The sequence below is a fragment of the Marmota flaviventris genome, chromosome 17 (genome assembly GCF_047511675.1).
Source record: "Marmota flaviventris isolate mMarFla1 chromosome 17, mMarFla1.hap1, whole genome shotgun sequence".
Classification (NCBI taxonomy): Eukaryota; Metazoa; Chordata; class Mammalia; order Rodentia; family Sciuridae; genus Marmota; species Marmota flaviventris.
This window is the reverse complement of record NC_092514.1, coordinates 77,386,692-77,405,308: the sequence shown is the minus strand read 5'-3', so window position 1 is coordinate 77,405,308 and position 18,617 is coordinate 77,386,692. Positions and strand designations below refer to the sequence as shown.

At 55.9% G+C, this 18,617-nt stretch overlaps 3 protein-coding genes across 4 annotated transcripts; 2 read left to right on the top strand and 1 right to left on the bottom strand.

Annotated features, from left to right (window-relative positions):
- Positions 1–8,550: 8,550 nt before the first annotated feature.
- LOC114108038 (carbonyl reductase [NADPH] 2) lies at positions 8,551–10,626 on the top strand. The gene is made up of 8 exons (XM_027955587.2): positions 8,551–8,702; positions 9,133–9,230; positions 9,338–9,492; positions 9,573–9,615; positions 9,694–9,793; positions 9,882–9,946; positions 10,073–10,190; positions 10,265–10,626. Exons 1-8 carry the CDS (start codon positions 8,651–8,653, stop codon positions 10,366–10,368), a joined length of 735 nt encoding a protein of 244 aa, XP_027811388.1. The 5' UTR covers positions 8,551–8,650; the 3' UTR covers positions 10,369–10,626.
- A 2,047-nt stretch (positions 10,627–12,673) lies between these two features.
- On the top strand, positions 12,674–14,542 carry Dcxr (dicarbonyl and L-xylulose reductase). The gene is made up of 8 exons (XM_027955534.2): positions 12,674–12,769; positions 12,865–12,962; positions 13,432–13,586; positions 13,679–13,721; positions 13,800–13,899; positions 13,978–14,042; positions 14,132–14,249; positions 14,377–14,542. The coding sequence occupies exons 1-8, from the start codon at positions 12,718–12,720 to the stop codon at positions 14,478–14,480; spliced, it is 735 nt and encodes a 244-aa protein (XP_027811335.1). The 5' UTR covers positions 12,674–12,717; the 3' UTR covers positions 14,481–14,542.
- A 1,566-nt stretch (positions 14,543–16,108) lies between these two features.
- Positions 16,109–18,396, bottom strand: Rac3 (Rac family small GTPase 3). 2 transcript variants are annotated; one of them, XM_027955599.3, is made up of 6 exons: positions 18,293–18,396; positions 17,740–17,811; positions 17,399–17,516; positions 17,232–17,294; positions 16,643–16,806; positions 16,109–16,511 (listed from the first exon to the last, which is right to left on the bottom strand). In XM_027955599.3, exons 1-6 carry the CDS (start codon positions 18,325–18,327, stop codon positions 16,451–16,453), a joined length of 513 nt encoding a protein of 170 aa, XP_027811400.1. In that variant the 5' UTR covers positions 18,328–18,396; the 3' UTR covers positions 16,109–16,450. The 2 variants fall into 2 exon arrangements, with proteins under 2 accessions (XP_027811400.1, XP_027811399.1); XM_027955598.2 differs by having other exon boundaries at positions 16,647–16,806.
- Positions 18,397–18,617: the final 221 nt, after the last annotated feature.

Sequence of the window (18,617 nt, the reverse complement as noted above, 5' to 3'; positions counted from 1 at the left end):
ATCTGCCTGAAGGCAGAAGATGACACCCTTAGCCCCTGCTGTGTGACCCCATATCATTACATGCCAACAAGTCAGCTTGCAGACCCAGAGACCCCATTGGATTTTGGCCATAAAAACTCTCCCCTCTCTCTTTCTTCTCTCTTTCCCTGCTGTCTGTCTGTCTTTCTCTTCCTTCCCTGTTAATCAGCGCCGCAATAAAGACCTCTTGGTCACTTTCCTCTCAGAGCTGGGGTGGGCCTGTTGAGCCTCCTGACTGTGGGGCTAAACTGCCCTCCCGAATGCCGGCCATTGGCTCTGAGAAGGACACCTCCTGGGGCTGCTGCTGGAGCAGGATCCTCCACACTCAGGAGCCACCTCGGGAGAAGGGTGCCTCAGGGTGACAACTGAGCAGAGTCCAGGGCTGGCCGGGGCAGGTGAAAGGCACCCGGCAAGGACAGGTGAGGAGGACTCAGGCTCAGTGACCTCCGGGTGCATGGCAGGTGGGGCGAGGTGCACAGGCCCGTCTTCCCAGCTGGCTCCTGATGCAGCTCCCTGCCACTGCGCTCTGGGTGCCTGTCCCCACCCCGGGCAGCAGAGCCAGTCCAAGGTGCGGTGCTGAGTGTGGAGCTACACCCCCTTCCCACTGGGCACAGCCCGGCTTCCTCTTCTGGCCTAGTAGCAAAACAGTGTTAAGGGAAAGGCCTCTGTGCAGACGAGACCAGTGGACACCATTCCAGGCTGGGGGTGTCTCGTGGTAAAGCACTTAGCTGGCCATAGCACGGATAACCCTGAGAAGCCAAGGGTTGTGGTCGGAGATTAAAATGCACACACAGATAGCAGTGACAAAGATGAAGCACTTTATTGTAAGCTGGTGCTAGCTTAGATAGAAAGTGAGAGTCAGTTATCTTAAACCAGGAAGCCCCCGGGGCCAGTCATAGCAAAGGTCAGGTCATCACCTATGGTGCTTGCACGTCCGCCCTGCATGAGATTCATCGGGGCACGAGCTGTCCACAGGCACAGAAGACGGGAGGACCAATTAGAAAATTTTCAAAACAACTTGTTATCCGCCCACTGGCAAACTGCCCGCCGCCATGTTACATTAGGGGCTCCTTATCTGAAAGGCCCCGGGGAGTTCTCAGGGAAACTTCCAACATTCCCCCTTCTTTATTATTATATGGAAAGGGATGTTGATTCATTCTAGCTACTTCCTGCTGAGTGGGGGCATCGCCGGGAAGGGGTCTGAAGGAGGGAAGTTAGGAGTCCCCATAAAAGAGCTGCAAAGATTGGTATAAGGTCAGATGTGACATCATAAAATGTTCCTGTAGCCAAAGGTCCATTATCACTTCATTCCAGTCAGTATAATTCTCCATGGCGGGTACAAGCCAGGCATCATCAGATACCGCTCTCAAGAAGGTATCCCAGGAATCTTTGAAGGGTTTTTCAGCATTGAGAGGGGTGTTCTCTGGAGAAGGCAGTTGATTCATCTGTGGCCAGAAGCTGATAATTTCTAAGTAGAAGCTGGTTAAAAGTTTGGTTAGAGATTTTACCTACTTGAGTTTGAATAAACTTTATAATACATGGTAAAAATAAGCACATTAAAAAGATTACACACAGTGGTCCAAGGATAGGCCATACCCATGCCAGAAGGGGAGTGGACATTAGGAAGAGAAAAGGTTTTGACTTGTTGGGGTCCTTAAGGTGGCTGCAGGTCAGTGAGCTTAACAACATTGTCTTCTACAAGACCCGATTCATTGATATAATAACAGCATTCTTCCCTGAGGAAAAGACAGGTTCCGCCCTTTTCAGCGGTGAGTAAATCTAGGGCCTGCGATTCTGAAGGGTGACTTGTGCCAATGAGGTGACCTGTTTTTGTAAGGATGTTAGAGATTCTGCTGTGGAAGTAAGTGCTCCTTCAAGTTTTGAATTAATGTCCTTAACAGTCCATAGGGAATGACCTAAGGCTCCTCCCGATAACCTTGCGCTTGCTGCTGAGGCCGTTAATGAAATGCTTATCACTAACGGAAGGAATGCAGCCCATTTTCCACGTTTTAGAGGGTTAAGGATGGATTTTACTTCAGAGCTGCTATAGAGAGTGAGTTGTGGAACTATGGTGACTAATAAACATGGGCTAGACATGTTGGAGAGTATAATGGCGGTGAGAGTGCCATTGCACAGAAGAAGAGACCTGGTGGGGAATAAGTGGTGTGGTTGATGGTTAGGTTTTGGTGGCAAAAACCTGCCAGAAGGGAATTGGGAGTCACAGATTCCAGAAGGCAAACCCGAGGAATCATGTTGTGGTTATTTTCCTTGGGTTCCCATAAAGGAACATTCTGCAGGGGTTTAATAGGATCCTTTTTGTAGGATGAGTTGGGCAAGCTGGAAACATCCGTGCTGGAAACTTTTATTGGAACTGCGTCAAGTAAGGGCTGTGCTAGGGAAGCACACAGAAAGCAATTTGCTGGACTTGCAGCGGGGAAAGTTTGGTTTAGGAAGGACAATGCGTCAGTGGTGATCTGTACCCAGGTATAGATGGGTGAAGCCTGCGAGTCAGAAGTGCGTTGGCTTTCTAGGGATGCGAGCAGCCATTGTTCTGCTTGTTGAGACAAGAGAGACTGGGGACTCTATGGAAACATATTCCCGGGTAATGGATAAGGAACCACAGGGAGTGGAGGCATACCCACCACAATAAAAGGAAGCTTTTACTCCTGCTGCCCAGCGTGGGTTCCCAGGGTCTGGGATGGTCAGCTTGTATTGGTGGGAGGCAGACTCAAGTTTAAATCTTCCTACATTTAATTGCCCTGAATATGCATCATGAATTCTGCATGACCAATAGGGGCAGCCCCCGTAGGTTTCCGGCCACTGTTTGCAGTAATCCTTATTTTGGTCATATAAAATACATAAGTAAGGGTGGCTGGCTTGCTTAATGAGCTCAGAGGAAGAGAGTACAATATAGATGGCTGAGGAGCACCCTGTTAGGGACAGTCAGAAGTGGTAGCCAAGCGGGTGGTCCGGGTGTTTTTTGTGTGTATGTTTCTCTCACCTTGAATCTCCAGACATACGATGGTGAAGGTGTTACCCTTGGGGTGAGGATGAGGATGAGGATCAGAAAGTTAAGGTACATTTTTGGATATGTTCTCAGCTATGGGTGTAAGGGCAGAAACACGAGAGAGACGAATTTTTAAAGGGTCAGTAGGGTGGGGAGAGCAAGAGTATGTAGGTGTGGATTCTTGCGAGTCCTCTGGTCCGATGTTGCCAGAATCAGTTTCCCGGATGCATGGTTTGAGCCTGGAAATGTGAATCCACGGAGTTAATTGATTATTTGTGAGTTTGAGTTTTGCTCCGAGGGAGTGCACATGATAACCAAGGTGGGGCCCTCCCATTTGGGGTGCAGTTGGGGTCTTTCACCTGGGGGGCAGTAATATACCTGTTGGGCGGGTGTTAGGGTGAGGGGGTTTTGAGTAATGGTTGGGTCAGGTGAAAGCCAGTCCTGGTATTTCCAAAGTTCAGAGCGTAGATGGAAAAGGAGAGGTAGAGTGTGGGAATCAGGTATAGGTGATTGTTCAGTCTGTATTCCGGGGGGTGAGAATGAAGGGCCGTACATAACCTCAAATGGGAAAGGGTTGGATGGTTTCTTTGGTAAAGCCCTGAGACGCAACAGGGCCAAGGGGAGGACCTTAGTCCAGTCTAAGCTTGATTCCATGGTGAACTTGGTGAGGGTTTCTTTGAGAGATGGATTAGTTCTTTCAACTTTCCCGGAAGCCTGGGGACGGGGAGGGCAGTGGAAATGCCAAGGGAGTGATAGTGCGCTAGCCAGCCCCTGAGTTATCTGAGAGGTAAATTCTGGGCCATTATCCGACTGGATGGAAGTGGGCATCCCGAAACGAGGGATTATGTCAGATATCAACCGATCCACAACCGTGGACGCCCGCTTATTGGATGTGGGAAATGCCTCTGTCCACCCTGAGAGTGTGTCCACCAGTACCAAGAGATATTCGATGTTTTCTACTCTGGGCATGTTTGTGAAATCAATTTGCCAATCAGCTCCCGGGTGTGACCACGGGCCTGATGAGAAGGATAGGGTCTGGATTTTAAGGGCATGTTGGTATTGGTCCTCTGGCAGACCTGGCATGTGGATGTAACCTGTTGCAGAAAGGTCCGATCGTCGGAGGAAAGAGGGAAAAAAAGATTGAAGGAAAGTCGATAAGCTCTGGGGGCTGGAATGGAGCAGGGAATGGAGGAATCTAATGAGCTGGTGAGGGTCAGGAGGTCGCTCCTCAGAGGAAAGGTGGAGTAATGAGGAAGAGGATGGGGCCTGTAGGGCGGCTGACCAGGCTGCCTGGTCAGCTTTAGAGTTGCCCACTGTGGCAGGAGAAGAGTCGGTCTGATGGGCTTCACAGTGGACTATTCCCAGCTGCAAAGGCGCCGTGGAAGCCCGTAGCAGATTAGAAATAAGGCCGCATTTATAATAGCAGTTCCTTTAGTCGTTAGGAGTCCCCTCTCCTTCCCGATAGCCACATGAGAAACCAGTATATGAAAGACATATTTGGAGTCAGAGTATAGAGAAAGCTTTCTCCCTCTTGCTAGTTCACATGCTCCTGTGGCGGCTATAAGTTCTGCTTGTTGGTTGGTTGTGTTGGGCTTGAGGCAATGAATGGCGCAGGAAGGCACTGGTCTGCGTGTTCCCTTAGGAGTTTGTGCAGAAGTGTGAGATAGGGCAGGTAGGACACGGGGGGGGGGGGGGAGGAGTGACGGGAAAGCTTTGGGTGGTTAAGACAGGGCACCCATAGAGTTGTTCAAAGGGGCTCAGGTCTGAGGGGGCCTTGGGGCTGCCTGAATTCAGGGGAGGGCCAACAGCAGGAGATTGGGCCAGAAGAGCCTGAGTTCAATAGCGAGTTTAGTGAGATGATCCTGGAGAATGCCGTTAGGTCTCTCGAACTTACCCGAGGATGGGGGTTGGTGGGGGATGTGGAGCCTCCAAGTGATGTTGAGGCCTTTGGAGACTATTGAGCAACCTGAGAAGGGAAGTCTGGACCGTTGTCTGACTGGACGGAGGCGGGAAGTTCGAACCTGGGAATGATCTGCTCAGTGAGGATGGAGGCTGCGGTGTCAGCAGTTTCCCTGGAGGTAGGGAAGGCTTCTCTCCAACCTGAAAAAGTATCAACCAAAGTAAGTAGGTAGCGAAGCTTTTTGTGCCTAGGCACATGAGTGAAGTTGATCTACCAGTCTTCGCCTGGCTGGTGGCTCCTCATCTGGGGTGTGGGGAGTTTAGGTTTGACGCTTCCTTGTGGGGATGCTGTAGAGCAGACAGAATAAACAGGTGGACCTGCTGGAGAGTAGTTCTCATTCCTAGGAAGTGAAAGAGGGGTTGTGAACTGGAAAAAGGGGTTAGAGAGGGTTTTAGATGGGCACAGAGTCTCTGGAGCCAGAGGAGTTGGTCATGAGTCGTAGGTCTCTGTCTTGGGCACCAGGGCTGGCAGTCTTAAAGAAGTGGTTGATTGACTGACTGGTTGGTGAATTTGTGTATCTGATCTTGCAGGAACTTCTGTAGGCAATTTAATAGACATGGTCCTATCATTGGTCCTATTAGGAGAAACATAAAGAGGACTAACTGGGGTCCTGCGAGGGGGAGGAGCCAAGGCCATGACCGAACATTCCCCATGGAGCCTGCTGGCTTAGTCGCTGTCTCCTCTTTTCTAGCTGTTCTTGTCCTTTATTACTCCTAGGAATGACTTTTTGGCTTAACTGTTTTTGGTAGGTGTTTAAGATCAAGTTGGTCAAAATTGACTTTGTTTCTATCTATTGTTAAGAGTCAGCCGAGTTCCCATAGGGGTGGTTCGTGGGGGAACTTGAGAGCAGCTTCTCAGTTCTGCTGGTGCCATTTGCGCTAGGATGGGTCCAGGTCTTGCTTGACCATGTGGCTTCCCTTGGAAGCATCAGGGATGTCTCCTGTTTCCAATGACCCTCCTCTTCATAGCAAATGCACTGATTGGCTTTTCATTCTCCAGTGGTCTCATTAATCTCCCTGATCGGGAGGTTATGTGGCCCAGAGTTGCAAAGCTCTTTAGAGAAGTTCCCTGTTCCCTGGATTCAGACTGACTCAGAGGGCCAGAGCCAAACATTGGTTTTCTTGGCCATTTTAATTTAACTTTAAGTCTTGATCTTAAACATCCAGCAAAGTCAGTTTCATCTTAAATTAAGAGTACTGGGCTTTAGCTGAAGTCTGGCCTACTTTGGAGTCATTCTGACATGTAGTAAGATGGGAGGCAGACCCTTATCTCTGGTAAGGCTAAGATTTATAAATCTTAGGTAAAGTGTTCTAGTATTGAAGCTGATATTTGTTTTTTTTTTTTTTTTAAATTTTTTTAAAGAGAGAGGGAGAGAGAGAGAAAGAATTTTAATATTTATTTTTTAGTTATCGGCGGACACAACATCTTTGTATGTGGTGCTGAGGATGGAACCCGGGCGGCTCGCATGCCAGGCAAGCACGCTACCGCTTGAGCCACATCCCAGCCCTGATATTTGTTTTTAAATATCATTTTATAACGTTTACTTATATTGTTGCTTGATGTCACATGAATATATGATATTATATTTAAATTGCACCCAGTGTATAGAACTTTATATTAATCTTATTGATAACAGGTCCAGTTATAGAACATTAAGTGATATAAAATCAATGTTTAAGTATATAGAATTATAGTGTTGTAGGGACGGACAAAGCAAGGCACCTAAGATAGCAGTGAAGATAGGGAAATAGTTTTATTTGGTTGCAACCGGATTCAGAGGGCACATCTTCTGCTGTAATCAATTAATCCCCTGAACCCCAAGTTTAGGTAGTTTCAGAATTTTGTACCCAACATGTAAGGGAAGGGGCTCAGAAGTTCACAGTCTGCAGAAGTTCACAAAAAGCAGTTTTTGTTTCTGTTTTTTTTCTCTGTTCTGGGCAAGTTACCTTTTCAAGGACAACACCTGGGAGGGGGAGAGCCTCTTCTCCCCTCTCTTTCCTCCCCCTGCCAGCTGTTCCCATGGAGCCCAGTTGGTAACTCCCTTATCTTAGAAATGTAGCCATCTCTGTGAAGCCCAGCTCAGGGCCAGAGGCCTTGTTCACATATTTTGTGAAAAACTAGTAAGGGGGTGTCCAGCACCTGGAGTGCTGATTTTTCCAGCCAGTGGCCAAGTAAAACAGGGCAATATGAAAAGAGGAAGTTTATCTACATAGGGGAGTCTCCTTCCACTTTTTTGAGCACTCTCAGAAGTTAAAAAGGTCATGAAGAATTTGAGGATCTAGAGACCCCTCTGGGGGCCATCGGTTTTGGTTGTCTAACTGGTACTATGGCCAATTTTGTGAAGTGAATTTGATAAGGAGTTTGGGTTTGATGTCAGGAGTGAGGCACAACCGGTTAAGATTAGCCAGGAGCATTTGAGAGGGGAATCAGGGGGAGGGAAGAAGAGGCTCCCATGATGACTCTCGGCAGGAAGAGAAGAGGTGAATGGCCTGGACTGGAACAGATTTTGGTTGAGTTTCCTACAGGCGTCCCCGAAAGGAGAAGTCAACCAAAGAGACTCGGGAGAATCGGGGCCGGGAGGGCAAAGAGCCCAACCAGGGAGACCTTAAGGCCGGGAGTCACAGGCCACCTGACGTCAGGGCTTTTCCCAGGAGAGGAGAAGGAGAATTTAGATAAAGAGAGTCAGGGAGTGCCTCTTCTTCTGTCCCTTATAGCTCATCAACCATGAAATGGGCATCCAGAGAGTCCACCGTAACTGTGAAAGCTGTGTTGGGGTGCGTTCTCTCCTCCAAACTAGGCGTCAAGGGCCTTGCTGGACGATCACAGCCAAGGCCTTGCATATAGCCGTTTGGAGATGGATTCCCAAAGAGGGGGAGGGGGAGTCACCGGTTGTCGATCAGAAGGAGTCACCTATTGGAGAGCCGGTGTTGGGTGGAATGTAGCAGCGCTCAAAAAGGTGAAGGAGGACGGCGAACCTTGAGAGAGGGGGTCCTCAGAATGAGGAATCTCCCCTCCCGGGTTTCGGCACCAATGAAAAGCCAAGGTTTGTCATCGGAGATTAAAATGCACACACAGATAACAGTGACAAAGATGAAGCACTTTATTGTAAGCTGGTGCTAGCTTAGATAGAAAGTGAGAGTCAGTTATCTTAAACCAGGAAGCCCCCAGGGCCAGTCATAGTAAAGGTCAGGTCATCACCTACGGTGCCCGCACGTCCGCCCTGCATGAGATTCATGGGGGCACGAGCTGTCCACGGGCACGGAAGACGGGAGGACCAATTAGAAAACTTTCAAAACAACTTGTTATCCGCCCACTGGCAATCTGCCTGCCGCCATGTTACATTAGGGGCTCCTTACCTGAAAGGCCCAGGGAGTTCTCAGGGAGACTCCCAACAGACACCCCCCAGCCCTCCTGCACTTTCCATCACTCTCTGTATCTACCCCCCCACACACACACTTTGTTTTTTAAAATTTATTCTCCAAATCCCAACAAAGCATCTGACTGCCACGTCAGGGAGTGAGGAGGGCCATCCTTGAAGGAAGTGGGTGATGCCACCTTTGCCAGGCCTCCCTGGCTCTGGTCCCACCCCTGCCCTGCCTGCCAGGCCAAGTCTATAAAAACCCAAGTCCTCCCCTAACTGCACGACCAGGCTGAGAGGCAGCACCATGCAGCTGAGTTTTAGTGGCATGCGGGCTCTGGTGACAGGGGCAGGGAAAGGTAAGTGAGCCAGTGTGTGAGTGCTAGGTGCTGGGGAGAACAGGGCCACCAGACACCAAGCCACATAGAGGCCCGTGGTGACCTTGTCACAGCTCACCCTCCAGCACCTGACTGCACCCACCCCGGGCTGGAGTCCCTCCCCAGCCCACATAGACGGGAGAGCTCACCCTGGCCTCAGCCCAGACCCAGGCTGGCAGATGGGGGTCCAGCTACAGCCTTCTCCCTTGGGCCTAGTGGGAGGGAGCTGCCCTGGGCCTGACTCGGGTCAGTCCCTGCTCCACTTCATCCTGGCCCACTGCCCTCTGACCAGCATCACCTCCCTGCTCATTCCAGGACAGGAGGGGCTGCAACTCTCCCTTGCACCTGCTCCCCTCACCCCAGCCCTGACCAGGTGTGTAGGGCCACCTCTCCACTGAATCCCATCCTGCAGGGATTGGACGGGACACTGTGAAGGCCCTGCATGCCTCAGGAGCCAGAGTGGTGGCTGTGAGCCGCACCAACGCTGATCTGGTCAGCCTATCCAAAGAGGTGAGGCTCACAGCCCTGCTGGGGCCAGGCCTGCCCTCCACACCCTCAGGGATGCCACAGGAGCCTGCTGGAACCACCCACAGGCCTCCATGCATCGTCTCCCACAGTGTCCTGGAGTGGAGCCCTTGTGTATGGACCTGGGAGACTGGGAGGCCACCGAGCGGGCGCTGGGCGGTGTGGGCCCTGTGGACCTGCTGGTGAACAATGCTGCTGTGGCCCTGGTGCAGCCCTTCTTGGAGGTCACCAAGGAGGCCTTTGACAGGTAGGAGGTGGGAAGAGCGCTTTGGCTGGGAGAGGCCACCTAGCACAGGTGGGCAGAGCCTGGTCCCTCTCTCCTGCCAGGTCCTTCAATGTGAATCTGCGTTCTGTGTTCCAGGTGTCTCAGGTGAGCCTGCGGGAGGTGTGAGCCAGTCACAGGGTGGGTGGGTAGGGTGAGGTGAGCTGCCCCACTCTTGGCTTACAGATCGTGGCCCGAGGCATGATAGGCCGGGGAGTGCCAGGATCCATTGTGAACGTCTCCAGCATAGTGGCCTACGTCCCTTTCCCCAGCCTGGCTGTCTACAGTGAGTGCAGAGCCCCTGGCTCTGGGGCTGGGCCTCCCTGGAAGGAGGGCTCAGTCCCTCAGGGGTTCTCAATGCTGTCCCCGTGCAGGCTCCACCAAGGGTGCAATGACCATGTTGACCAAAGCCATGGCCATGGAGCTAGGGCCATACAAGGTGAGCCAACGAATGGGGACTGAGGGCCAAGCCTGAGGGGGCACTAGAGGGACACAGAGGTCGTGGGTGAAGGGGCAGGGTTAGTAACCACCAGCTGAGGTGGCCACCTCTGGTCCCTGGTCCCAGATCAGAGTGAACTCGGTGAATCCCACGGTGGTTCTGACGGCCATGGGCAAGAAAGTCTCAGCTGAACCTGAGTTCTCCCGAAAGCTGAAGGAGCGCCACCCACTGAGGAAGTTTGCAGGTCTGGGAGGCAGGCGCGGGTGGGGCGTGTCGGACGGCTGAGTCGGACATACTGACCGGTCGGGCGCCCCGCAGAGGTGGAGGACGTAGTGAACAGCATCCTCTTCCTGCTCAGCGACGGTAGCGCCTCTACCAGCGGCTCGAGCATCTTGGTGGACGCCGGCTACCTGGTCTCCTAGAGCAAGCCAGCTGGCGGGGCCACCCTGGCTGGGCTGTCCGGCTCGCCCCTCCCAGGCCCGGCTCTTGGCCCCGCCCCGCGCAAGCCCCGCCTCCACATCACGGCCCATCCCACCTCCACGCCCGCCACCGCGCACGTCGAGGGGGCACCACGCCCAGCCCTCCCCACCTTTTTGCTCCCGCCCCTGTTAAGCCCCACCTTCAACCTACGCCCCGCCCACGCCCTGCCCCTAGCCACGCCCCGCTCTCGGCCCAACACCCCCCCACACGTCTCCCAGTCCTGGCCCACTGCGCGCCACGGTGCCGGCCCCACAGACCACCGCATCCCGAGCCCTCATGCCCACCGCTGCCTCTTTGTCTAAATAAATAAATGGACGCTATTTTCCTGGAACCAGCGCTCTGGGTGGGCGCGTTGCGACGCTGGGCGGGGGGAACAGTGACCGCACGCCCTGAAAGCTGCTGACCCCGCCTCGTGGCCAAAGGGCTGCGGTTCTTTCGCAAGGAAGACACCCCTTCCCGCATGCTCATCCAGCCCAGGGCAGAGGCAAAAGGCAGGGAGCAGCCTGCAGCGACCTCCCTCCCCTGCGGCTCACCCAGGGTGCAGGGGAGGGGAGAGGTGCTGGACGCGGGAGGACGCTCGGCCAGAGGAGCTCAGCGTTCAGAGGCAGCGGGGCGGGCGGTGGATCAAGTCTGTCCATCCTCTCCCTGGGACGCCCGACCCGCTCCAGGCACACCTCCCGCCAAGAACACCGGAAGAGGGCGCCCAAGCGCGCTCGCCCTATCTGCTCTACTGACCGTCAGGCGGAATCAAGCCCAACAGCCCTGCCGTGCAGGGCTGGCCAGAGCGGCTTGCAGGCCCTGTGGGGTTTCAGCTGTGCTTGCCCGGTACACGGCCCGGGCATTTTGGAGACACTGGCACAACGTCCAGCCCTGGGCAAGGAAGCAGAGAACGAGGGGCTGGGGCTGAGACGTCTAGGCAAGTGGCTGGGAGGGCACGGTGGGGTGGGAGTCGCGGGAGGGTACTTCTGACTGGTAACAGCATGGTCTGAGCTGAAGCTTACTTTGGCCTGTTTGGCCAAGGATCCCAGGACAATTGATACAACTGATGAGATCCGGACACTGTGCAGGGGGCAAGGCCCAACCACTGAAAGGATATGAGCAGAGGTGCCTCTGAGGAAGGACCATTTAGGGGCTGTCCCTCCCTTGGTCTCTGGCAGGCAGAGGGCATGGTCCAAGGTTAGGGACAGAGGCAGATATTACAGGGACCTTACAGGGGGTGATGAGCAGGCTAAAAGCCAGGCCTGTGGGGAGAGTGTACTTGACCATCTTCCAGGGTCTCTCAAATCTGTGTTCCATATTTGATGTCAATTTTTTACCTTCTAAAAATTCACTTTCTTACCTATTTTTTTTAAAAAAATCTGAGCGTCCTGCTTCACCTGGCCATCCTTGCCTCCATCCTGTCCACCCCAAAGCCCCATATATTACCACTTCCCTACTACAGAAGGTCATCAGGACAGTAGTGACTCTAGACTTCCCCACCACGACCAACAGAACAAAATAGCTTTTGTAGAGTGATCCAGCACAGCCCTGGACATGTACACAGTAACTGAGGATTAGGACTCAGGTAGCAGTACTCTCCTTTGCTGGCCTCCACGTACCTCCCATCACTCCAGTCCTAACCCTTTTATTTATTTATTTGGTGCTGGGGATTGAACCCAGGGCCTTGTGCATGCTGGGCAAGCACCTACCAACTGAGCTATATCCCACCCCCTTCCTTTCTATCTACTTTTAAAGGTGCTGGTGGCCTGATGGGCAGTCTGGGGTGGCCTTGGGATCAACTAACTCCCTTTGAGGCTAACGTGGAACCCTGTTGGCAAGTTCATTCTGTCGTCCAAATTCTTTCTGGGCATTACAAGTGAGCCAACAAGACCCACTCCCGGCCTCTGGAAGCTGGAGGGGTGAAACATTTTTGCACCTGTCAGTACTGTGTTCTCCATTACAGGAGTAGCCGCACGTTATTTCTGACATTATCTTATTATTATTATTATTATTATTATTATTATTATTATTATTTTGTAATAAATTTGGCAGGGAAAAACTTGCCAATTGGGACTCGCTAAACCAGATTAGAGCGCAGTGCAATCTGTGGGCAGTTTGAAAAGGCCCGCCCCAGGGCCAACCGGGACTCCGCCTCTCCACCGTTCTGCCCTCTCCTCTTCCCAGGAGGGGGCATTATTAGAATGTCCCCGCCCCCTACCCAGAAGCCGCCCTGTGATTGGTCTTGCAGCGCCCCGCCCCCGCCAGAACTCCAAGTCCAGGGGCCCAGCACAGGGTTCCCAGGAAGAGTCGCCATGGAGCTGGGGCTTGCGGGCCGTCGGGCGCTGGTCACCGGCGCTGGCAAAGGTGGACGGCGGGCCGGGACAGGGGAAGGCGGGCTGGAGGCGCAGGCGGGGGGTGGCTGGCGGAGGTTTTCCGGCACTGAGCCGCGCTCGCCCTAGGCATCGGGCGCAGCTTGGTCCAGGCGCTGCATGCGGCGGGCGTACGGGTGGTGGCTGTGAGCCGGACCCAGGCCGACCTGGATAGCCTTGTCCGCGAGGTAGGCGCTACAGTCTCAGCCCTGCGGAGAAGCGGGTGAGTGGGTCCCTTTGGGCCCCCTGCCTCCCCTCGTGGGCACGGTGCTTCTCGCCTCTGGCCAGGCGCCTGGCGCCCGGGCTGGCAGGAACCCGCAGCACCCCCTCTCAGGAGGCGCGGTTTGCGTGGCTGGCGGGGTGGGGGTAGATTGGCTTGGCCCCCTGGGCTTGGATGAGGTTGAAGTGTCTTCTGACCTGGCCCTGCGCCAGGATCGCTGGGGCAGAGAGGAAATGAACTGGATGGAGGCGGGCCCAGCTCCGGGAAGCGCAGCCCCGGTTTGCCTGTAGGCAGCTGAGACCCCTAGCTCCTCTAGCTGAAAGCCCTTTGCAGCCCCAACTCCTCCCAGCCCAGTTCCTTCCCTCAGGTGGCAGCCGTCCACCTGTGCCCCTTCTTTGGCACGGAGCCGCTGGTAGCTGTGCCTCATCCCAATACAGTGTCCTGGAGTGGAGCCCTTGTGTGTGGACCTGGCAGACTGGGAGGCCACTGAGCACACCCTGGGCAGCGTGGGCCCCGTGGACCTGCTGGTGAACAATGCTGGCGTGGCACTGTTGCAGCCCTTCCTGGAGGTCACCAAGGAGGCCTTTGACACGTGAGCCAGCTGGGGTAGTGGAACACTGCAGGAAGGGGATGTCCCCTGCAGCAGCCCTAAGTCCCTGACTAGGACTCTGCATCTGCCACTAGGTCCTTTGATGTGAACCTGAGGGCTGTCATCCAGGTGTCCCAGGTGAGCTGCCCTGCCTGGTAGGAGCAGGAACTCTGAAGAATGGTGCTGGTTCTGCCTCCTGTCTCTCTTCAATTTCAGATTGTGGCCAGGGGCATGATTGCACGGGGAGCCCCCGGGGCCATTGTGAATGTCTCCAGTCAGGCCTCCCAGCGTGCACTTCCCAATCACACTGTCTACTGTGAGTGACTGGCTGTGACCTGGCCCCTGCTCCACCCCAGCCTGGCCAGCTTGGACTCTAAGATGTCCCTCTTCACAGGCTCTACCAAGGGTGCTCTGGACATGTTGACCAAGGTGATGGCCTTAGAGCTCGGGCCGTACAAGGTGAGCTGGGCTGGGGCACCTCCCACCATCCAGCCCACATGCCCAGGGCACCCTATTGGCCTTGCTGATCCCTGCCTGTCCCTGTGCAGATCCGAGTGAATGCAGTAAACCCCACAGTGGTGATGACACCCATGGGCCAGGCCAACTGGAATGATCCCCACAAGGCCAAAGTCATGCTGGACCGCATCCCACTTGGCAAGTTTGCAGGTGAGTCAGGCTGAGCCAGGTGAAGCAGCACCAGTGGCCTGTGCCTGCTGGGGTTGGGGCTGGAAGCCACTGAGCCACTTCCCCAGCCCCTTGTCTGTGCCCGACACGCCCCCCCCCCTGCCCACAGAGATGGAGAATGTGGTGGACACCATCCTTTTCCTGCTGAGTGATCGAAGCAGCATGACCACAGGCTCCACTGTGCCCGTGGACGGGGGCTTCCTAGCTACCTGAGCCCGCCCACTCAGCCCCATACTTAGCCTTCCCCTGCCCTCCAATAAACCTCATTCTTCAGCTCCCTGTGTGCCAATTCCGAGGGAGGCCAAGGCCCAGCAGATTCACAAGCCAGACCAGGTGGTGGCCTGGCTCTCACACCTGAGACTCAGGCCTGACTGGCCTTCTGGCAGGAGCTGGGAGGTGAAGTCTTCATGAAGGCTGGCTCCTAGAGTGGTGGCCTTTGGCCTTGTGTGGCAGGGAGCTGCAGCCACCTGACTGTGGGCCTCCCCTGGAGTTAACCAGGAGAGGCACGTCAAACCCCACCCATTCACTGGTGACCCAAGCGACCTGGTTGGATTTGACAACTGTCGCCCCATACTAGAACACTCCACAGCTTTTGTGCTCCAGCTGTGGGCTTGCCCATTTCTGTGGTGTAAATACCCTATTTCAAGCTGCTCACTAAATGTCATTGGATGTGGAGTGGAGAGAGGTGGGCAGTAGCACCCTATTAGGTCCCGTAGTAAATGGAAACATCCCGAGGCACAGATGACACTGTTATCACAAAATAGGCGGCCATGTGTTGTATTTTTGTTACTAGGGATTGAACCCAGGGGTAATTTATCACTGAGCCATGTCTGCAGCCCATTTATTTTTAATTGTGAGACAAAGTCTCATTAAATTGCTGTGGCTGGCCTCAAACTTAACGATCCTCCTGCCTTAGCCTCCTGACTAAATTTTTTTTTTAAATATATTTTTTTTAGTTGTAGCTGGACACAATATCTTTATTTTATTTTTGTGTGGTGCTGAGGATCGAACCCAGGGCCCCGCACATGCTAGGCAAGCGCTGAACCTCAGAGCCACAACCCCAGCCCTTAAATTTGGTTTTAATACAACTAATTGCAATTTTAATTACTAATGACGGCTATTGTTAACAAGTAGCTAGCAAAATACCTGAAAACGCATCAATCAGCCCTCCTGAGCCAGTGTGAACTGCCTGGGCACACCCTGCAGGGCACCCTCTAGTCCTGTGTTTGTCTGAGGCCTCCAGGGTAAAGTCCAAGCCCTGGACTATGGCGGCCCTCCCTGGGCTGCCCCCACCTCTTCTCTCATTTCACCAATATCAACTGTCACTCCTCCTGACGGCCATTTGTTTGGTTAGGCTGGGCCCTTCCTCTTCTCAATAGCAGCCAGAGGAGGTTGGGTGCTGTGGGGAGCTGCCCTGGGTCCAGCAGGACTTCATGAGGCCTGGCTGGGCTCTAGCCTCTGCACACCTTCCCTGGCAGCACGCCGGGGAGCTGCAGGAGACCCCAGCCCCCCAGACCCCAGGTCAGCCAGCATCCCAAGGGGCTAAAGGCACCTGCCTTGCTTTGGTCTGGGGAGGGTTTTTGGGCCGGGAGCAGTGCGTCTTACCCAGAGTGTGAGCAAGCACAAAGTCCCATTGGGGAACCTGTATCCGAGTCTGCTGCCACAGACTCCTCCACATCTGCTGGGGGTAGCTAGGGGTGAGCCGCCCCAGGGTGATGGGCAGGACAGGTAGTGAGAAGCAGGAGTGTTGATGGAGAATGTTTTATTGTATAAAATAAGGAGGGGCCGCCCCCTCTGGGGACGTAGTGGACAGAAACTTCCCACCCACCCACCCATCAGGGAAGCCCATCCTGGGGCTGCCCTGGACCCACCCCTGCAGCCCTGAGGGAGACCCTGCTCCCTCCTGGCCTCTCATGGGGGCCAGGGAAGGCTGGAGTTGTACCCCAGAAAGAGGAGGCAGAGGGGACAGGACCCTGTCACCCCAGCCTTGTCCCCATGCTTCCCCCTCCCCACCCATACCACTCCCCACAGCAGACTCGGACACCAAACAGCTCAACACAAGGGCACACTTGGGCAGGCGCTGTCCCTCCCCAGGCTGGCCTGGGGGGGGACTCTAGAAGACCGTGCACTTCTTGCCGGGCTTTTTCACTGGGGGTGGGCAGAGCACTGCCCGGATGGCCTCATCAAATACTGTCTTCAGGCCCCGCTGGGTCAGGGCAGAGCACTCCAGGTACTTGACAGAGCCTGGGGACAGCAGGGTAGCGGTCGGGGAGAAAGGGGTCAGCGGAAGGACAGCGAGGATGGGGGCAGTGGGGAAACAAGCAGGGACCCCAGAACACACCCTGTATCTCCCACCTGGGCCATGCTGAACCCACTCACCAATCTCTCGGGCCATGGCCAGGCCCTGTGGGTAGGTGATAGGTGCCAGCTTCTTGTCCCGCAGCCGCTCAATGGTGTCCTTGTCGTCACGGAGGTCCAGCTTGGTGCCCACTAGGAGGATGGGCGTGTGGGGGCAGTGGTGCCGCACCTCTGGGTACCACTGTGGGGACAGAGGCTCTGAGCCTGCAGGCACTGTGGCCCCCTATATCTAGGCTGCTCCCCCGGCCCTGCCCAGGTCAGGCCCCGGTTCCCCAGGCCTCTTCATTCCCTCCTTGGACACGCTGGGTTCCTCCACTCTGGGGCACACTGGGGAAATAACTGGGAACACAAATGCCCGGCCAGAAGGCCTTAAGGCGCACCAGGCCGCCAGTCAGGGCCCACCTCGGGGGGGGGGGGGGGAGCTGTCCGCCCCTCTGACAGCAGTGCCCACCAGAGCCACCCTCAGTGTCCCCCTCAATCAGAACAACGTTTCGTTGGCCCCTGAAGGACACGCTGCTTAAGGTCTGCAGGAAGAGATCCCTGACTTGGGGCAGAGGCTCAAGTCCAGCCCTCCCTAGGAAGTGTGGTCCCTGCAGCCTGGCCTACCTTGGCACGGACGTTCTCAAAGGAAGCTGGGCTCACCAAGGAGAAGCAGATCAGAAAGACATCCTAGAGGGAGGAGCAGATGAGAGGTCAGGAAGGGCTCAAAAGCTCCCTGTCCCCACCCCTACGGGAGCTGTGCAGCTCCTTTGGCTGGCCCTGTTGTCACCTACAGTTTGAGGATAGGAGAGCGGTCGCAGCCGGTCATAGTCCTCCTGCCCTGCAGTGTCCCACAGCCCCAGGTTGACTGGCTTCCCATCCACCATCACGTTGGCTGAGTAATTGTCAAAACTGCAGAGCAAAGTGGCAACGGGGCTCGACAGGGGCTCGACAGGCCACCCAGCAGCCCGCGGGCGGACTCCGGTTCTTAATTAAGCCTGCTGCCCAGCGCTTCAGCTCCCCTGAGGAGGCCCACAACCCGGGCCACTTGGGTCGAATGAGGGGCCCGGAGGAGTCCCCGTGTGCGCTCGGCCCCCACAGCTGGTTGCCGCACCTCCCACCCGCACGCACTCACACAGTGGGGATGTACTCTCCGGGGAAGGCGTTGGTTGTGTAGCTGATCAGCAGGCACGTCTTCCCCACGGCGCTGCGGACAGAGGGCCAGCCCACGTGGCTCGCGGGCCCAGCCTCGCACCCTCTGCCTAACAAGGGCAGCCCCTCCCACGGAGCCAGAGACCAGTTTGGGTGGCTGGGATGGTGGGGTGGGGCCCGGGGACCCCCAGCAGATCCAGAGCCACCTGGGACTGGGGGAGAACATCCAGGGCGCAGAAGCAGAGCCTCCCAACCCTGGGTCCGGCGCGAGATCCACGCGCCCGGGAAGGCTGCAGGAGAGGGTGGGGCTGCGGAGGGCTCGGTGCAGGTGAGAGGCCTGGCCCCACCCACCAGGAGCCCAGGCGGGGACCCACCAGCATCAGGTGTGCCCGGGCGGAGGCCGCAAGCGGGACCCGCCCCACCCGCCCCTGGGACCGGGCGGCCGGGCCGGGGCAAGAGCGTAAGGGACCATCCCACCAGGACCCCACGCCGCTGGCCGCCGTGCCCCGCCCCGGTCCCGCCGACCCCGCACTCACCCGTCGCCGACCACCACGCACTTGATGGCCTGCATGGGCGCGGGGCCGGGCGGCGGCGGGCGCGGCCGCGAGCCGAGCTGCGGAGAAATGCCCGGCGCCGCAGCGGCCGCGGACCCGAGCGCCGAGGAGCGGCCGGAGACAGCCGAGCGCCGCCGATCGCGGGGCGCGGAGACAGCCGAGCGCGGCGCGGCGCGGCGGGGCGGGGCGGGCGAGCCGCGGCGGGGGCGGGGCGGCCAGTCCGTCCCCGCGCCGGCGAGCTGCCGCGACGCTCGGACCCGGGGTCCACACTCCAGGGCAAGGCCTGCGCGGCGGCGCCCCCGGCGCC